The sequence below is a fragment of the Phoca vitulina genome, unplaced genomic scaffold, assembly GCF_004348235.1.
Source record: "Phoca vitulina isolate PV1807 unplaced genomic scaffold, GSC_HSeal_1.0 scaffold4, whole genome shotgun sequence".
Taxonomy (NCBI): domain Eukaryota; kingdom Metazoa; phylum Chordata; class Mammalia; order Carnivora; family Phocidae; genus Phoca; species Phoca vitulina.
In genome coordinates this window covers 73,460,369-73,465,890 of record NW_022589707.1, presented here as the reverse complement: position 1 = coordinate 73,465,890, position 5,522 = coordinate 73,460,369, and the positions used below count along the sequence as shown (strand labels likewise).

Genomic DNA, 5,522 nt, shown 5'->3' with positions numbered 1-5,522 from the left:
GGGTTAGCCTGGTGATGGGTATTGAGGAGGGCACGTTCTGCATGGAGCACTGGGTGTTATGCACAAACAATGAATCATGGAACACTATATCTAAAACTAATGATGTAATGTATGGGGATTAACATAACAATAAAAAAATTAAAAAAAAAAAAAAATTCTTGGGTGTTTACCCAAAGAATACAAAAACACTAATTTGAAAGGATATATGCACCCTTATGTTTACTGCAACATTATGTACAATAACCAAATTATAGAAGCAGCCCTAATGTACATCAAAAGATGAATGGATAATGAAGATGTGGTATGTATATAAAGGAGTATTATTAGGCTATAAAAAGAGTTAAATCTTGCCATTTGCAACAACATGTATTATGGATCTAGAGAGTACAACACTAAGTCAGAGAAATACAAATACCATATGACTCTACTCATATGTGGAATTCAAGAAACAAAATAAATGAACAAAGAGGAAAAAAGACAAATAAAAAAACAGACTTAACTATACCAAACAGATGGTTACCAGAGGGGAACTGGATGGGAGGGATAGGTGAAATAGGTGAAGGGGATTAAGAGTACATTTATCTTGATGAGCACTGAATAATATATAGGATTGATGAACCATTATATTGTACACCTGAAACTAATATAATACTGTATGTTAACTATACTGGAATTAAAATTTAAATAAATAAATAAAGTTTTAGAGAATTCTTGATAACTATTATCAGGAAATAAATAGAGCCTTCTAGGATTAGAAACATCAACTTCATTTCCTCTTCATTACTCTTCTTTTCCATATTTTTTTTTTCATTTTAAACAAGAAGTTTATTTAAACAACAAGACGCTTGACTTGAAGGGAAAACTATCTACGATTCATTTCTTTTAGAGTAATTTATCCCTACTTAAAGGCAGGTTGCCCTACATGTAACAGCTATGAACAAAAAAGTTATAAAATTGTCCTTGGTTTTACAATAATAAATGAAAAACATTAAAATTCTCCAATCGAACAAGGTATGCAAGGATTTTTATGTTGTTCTTTTTTTGTTAAACGGTGAGAGCAAAATAACTTACTGGAATATAAAGATAAGAGCTGACTGAGCATGCCACTAATGGAGAGAGGGGGTATTTTCACAGAAGCAGTATTTTCCCCCATCCCATCTCCATTTGATGTCGATCAAAACATACCATTGGCCATTTAGTTAAAAAAAATGCAATATGCTTGTGCACATACACAGTTACTTTATGTACCATAAAGGAATGGGGAAGGGAGAAAATGAAAGAATAGAGAAAACCATGCTGTAATAGTCAGGATGTGGTAGAACCAAATTGCGGCTTTCTAATTGAGAATGTCTCCTTAATCTGGAGGAAGAGAGTTCTGTAGTAAAGTAGCAGGTTCCCTTTTTGGTAGACACCTCCTGTCTGCTGCTGGAACACATCAATTGTGTCTTCATCCTCCATTTCCAACTGTGCAGGTGTGTCTGTTTCATTGATTGGTTGCCCATCAAATCGGAACCTGATCTGCCTCATTGACAAACCCTGTCGTTCACAATAGGCTTTCATTAATTTCCTAAGTGGTGTATGCCTCTTAATCTTAAACTGCACCACAGAACCATCCTGCCCCGCCACCTTCAAATTAATATGATCGTTGTTCTCAGTCTTGACTCCTTCCTTGGGCTTTCCGTCGGCCATGGCGAGCGCCCGAGTCTCCTCAGCTGCCGCTGCACAAAAGAGGTACCAGGTCCGCACCGGACGAGCGCACAAACAGCGCCAGGAGCGGCAGAAGAAGCAGGCGGCAGCGGTGGAGGAGGGAGAGCCTCTTGTCCATATTTAATCATAGGTAGAGACTAAAATGTATTACTAAAGCTCTTATAATTTTTCATGAGGTAATTATTTGTCCTTTAACCATTCTGTTATCTGAATTAATAAAGCAATCAAACATTTTTTTTTTTAATTCAATTTCAGACTGGTTACACAAACTGATCTCACTTGAGATGATTACCAGCAGTGGAGATAGTATTTCGATACAATCAAAGATTAGCTGTGGAACACATGAAAAAACCTCAAGTTTTCCAGATCCTAGTACAAAGATGTCAAGAAGAATAAACTAGGGTCTTGGAGTGAAATAAGAGATTAATTGATACTGGGAATGAATAACAAATATTTTTATCTCCTACTATGTACAGAAACTGTCTACATTTATATTAATGTTGAAAATAACACTGTGAAATAAGTGATATTTTTTTCCCTGTTGGAATTTGTCAAAGAGGCTTTCGTATCACTATCAATGATCTAGCCAACATTGGAGGCCTTCCAGTTCATTATAAATGTATCACAGTCACCAGAAGTGATTTAAATATGGTAAATCTCTAATCATGGCACAGTTGATATTCTGTAGTCACTAGAATTAGAGATTTAAAGACATAGAAACCAGGTTGGTTCTGCTTAAAGAAAAAAATATTCAGTAAGTCAACCAATACTGGAGATCTTTGGTGCCCCCAAATGATCCATAGACTAAAACATATGAGAACTAGCATTCTAGAAGATATGAGAACTAGTATTCTAGAAGATACTTCCGTAATTAAAATTCTTTTGAATTCCATATAGTCACATTTCAGCAACTTTATTCTTTGAATGAATGAATTCTTTCTAGATGTAAGTGGCTCTTCACTTGTGTCTCCTGATTTGGACACACTTATAAGGGTTATATAATATATTTCATTTTTAATTGCAGAAGCTTCAATAGTCAGATTAAAGAATTAGGGTAGAAAATAAAAATAGGAAACTTATTTTTTCCATTTTCTCTCTTCTCTCTTTCTTTCCTTCAAATCCTTTCTTTCTCTCTTTCTTTCTCTTTCTTTCTTTCTCTTTCTTTCTTTCTTTCTTTCTTTCTTTCTTTCTTTCTTTCTTTCTTTCAAATACTTTCAACATTTTCTGTCAGGATCCAGTATTAACTTTCACTTAACAGCAATCTCAAAAGTATGCCTCTTAGTCAACTCCCTAGAGGAAATGGTAAACCAATAAAAACAGAGACAGTACAATCATTTTTGGCATGAGAGCATAACTTATTTGAACACATCAGGAGGCATCAATAAAATATAGTGATGCACAAGATAAATGGAAGTATGATATACTGTACAGTTATAGATTAAAGAGTGTCTCTTCTAATATACACGTCAGTCTAACAAGGAGATGGTCTAAAGGACTCTGGTGTCTATCAGGCCGTGGAGTCATCCTGGGAAGATATAGTACAGATTATTTAGAGATCCACAAATACAATACTGCAAATAAACAGAGGGATTTATGTCTTTATGGATTTCAAGATACAGCATTTCAATTAGAGAATTACAGTGTTTAACCTTGTGGAATGTCACAGGGTACAAATTTTAAAAATACCTTAGTTGTGGGGTGCCTGGGTGGCCCACTTGGTTAAGCATCTGCCTTTGGCTCAGGTCATGATCCCAGGGTCCCAGGATCAAGCCCCACATCAGGTTCCCAGCTCAGCGGGGAGTCTGCTTCTCCCTCTCCCTCTGCCTCTCCCCCCACTCAAGCTCTCTCTTGCTCTCAAATAAATAAATAAAATCTTTCAAAAAAAAATACCTTAGTTGAAGTGGTCATTTATGAGATACTTAACTACTTGATTAAATATATATATTTAAATATCTAAGATAAAAAAGAAAATTCCAGATACAGGGGCGCCTGAGTGGCTCAGTAATTCAGCGTCTGCCTTCGGCTCAGGTCATGATCCTGGGATCCTGGGATCCTGGGATCCTGGGATCGAGCCCCGCATCGGGCTCCCTGCTCCGTAGGAAGCCTGGTTCTCCCTCTCCCACTCCCCCTGCTTGTGTTCCATCTCTCGCTGTGTCTCTCTCTGTTAAAAAAAAAAAAAAAATCTTTAAAAAAAGAAAATTCCAAATACCTATCACAGAACATTAATAGGAAAGTTGACTAGATCATCTGAGATAATATCTATGTGCTAGGTAAACCCTCAAACCAATTGCTTTCTATCAAAATAATATCAAGCCCCGTGTTGGGCTCCATGCTCAGCATGGAGTCTGCTTGAGATTCTCTCTCCCTCTCCCTCTATCCCTTCTGCTCCTGCTTTCTCCCTCTCTAAAATAAATATATAAATCTTAAAAATAAATTTTCTTTTTAAGTAATCTCTATACCCAGTGTGGGGCTCAAAGTTACAACCTAGAGATCTAGAGTCACATGCTCTACAAATTGAGCTAGCCAGGTACCCCTCACTTTATTTTGAATATTACAATATCATAACCCACAAGACAAATGACGTACAATTCACCTTTGAACAACACAGGGGTTTGGGTGCCAACCTCCCATGCAGTCAAAATCCATCTACAATTTTTCAGTCCCCCAAAACTTAACCTCTAATAGTCTACTGTTGACTGGAAGGAAGCCTTACCCATAACATACACAGTTGATTAATACATATTTTGCATGTTATATGCATTATATACTCTATTCTTAAAATTAAGTAAGCTAAAGAAAATAAAGTAACTAAGAAAATAATAAGAAAATACTGTACTGTATCAGTGCTCTAAGTTTACATCATCCGTTTACAAGATAAATCATCTGTCTGTCAGTACCTACAGCCATATTGTGTTATATGATACAAAATACTGTAGATGTTACACATACAGTTAACATTAGACATCAAAAATGAAAAGATAATGTGAAAAAAATTAATATTTATGTACAAGTATAACAATTCATGCATTGATAATGAAGAAGTGATATGATTGCTTTATGGTAGCCTAGTGTAATCTATATGATTGCTCAGGTAGCCTAGCCTATACAATAATGAGTGAATCCTTATAAAATTTTTATGGCATACATCATTACAGTCACTCATAATATAGTATTGGAAACAATATTATATTGAAAAAAATGTAGCTGTGATGTAAGGCTGATTCACAGTTTCTCCAATTAATAGGAAAGTTTTCCTATTAAGAGAAATGCCTATTGTACAATAATATAATTCTTTGAAAGCAGAGTTATAAAATAGCAAGTAAACTAACACATTTTTAATTTTATATTAACTATCAGTCACCTTATGTCTGTATAAGAATAGGCTATCCACTTCCATACAAGTCTTGCACACAATTTTCTATGCTCTGAATAGTTAAGTGATAAAGATGATGATGATGATGATGATGATGATAATGATGACCCAGAAACATCTCATACAGTCCTTGTCTTACATTTATTAGATTTTCACACAAAGATACTCACACCTACACAACAGGTAAGTTTATTAACTGTACAGCATGATGATTATTTACTGCTCATTAAGTGGAAGTGCATCATCATAAAAGTCTTCATTTTTTTGCTTTTTCATGTATCTAAAAATGTTTCTATATGATACCAATGCTTATTCTGCCATCTGCTTTAGTTTCAGTGCCCATATCATAGAAGAGTCTATGTCATAAAAGAAATCAAAAGCAGTCTTAAATAATCAGAACCCTTGTGCCAGATTGTCTAATGTCCATTTGTTTTCTGGCACT

General features: G+C 35.2%; 1 protein-coding gene across 1 annotated transcript; it reads right to left on the bottom strand.

Moving 5' to 3' along the window:
• Nucleotides 1–1,305: 1,305 nt before the first annotated feature.
• Nucleotides 1,306–1,689, bottom strand: LOC116630918 (small ubiquitin-related modifier 2-like). Its single transcript, XM_032401862.1, has one exon. It carries the CDS (start codon nt 1,687–1,689, stop codon nt 1,306–1,308), a length of 384 nt encoding a protein of 127 aa, XP_032257753.1.
• Nucleotides 1,690–5,522: the final 3,833 nt, after the last annotated feature.

Excerpts from the sequence above, each read along its gene's own strand:
- LOC116630918 (XM_032401862.1), bottom strand. The coding sequence starts at position 1,689 with ATGGCCGACGGAAAGCCCAAGGAAGGAGTCAAGACTGAGAACAACGAT.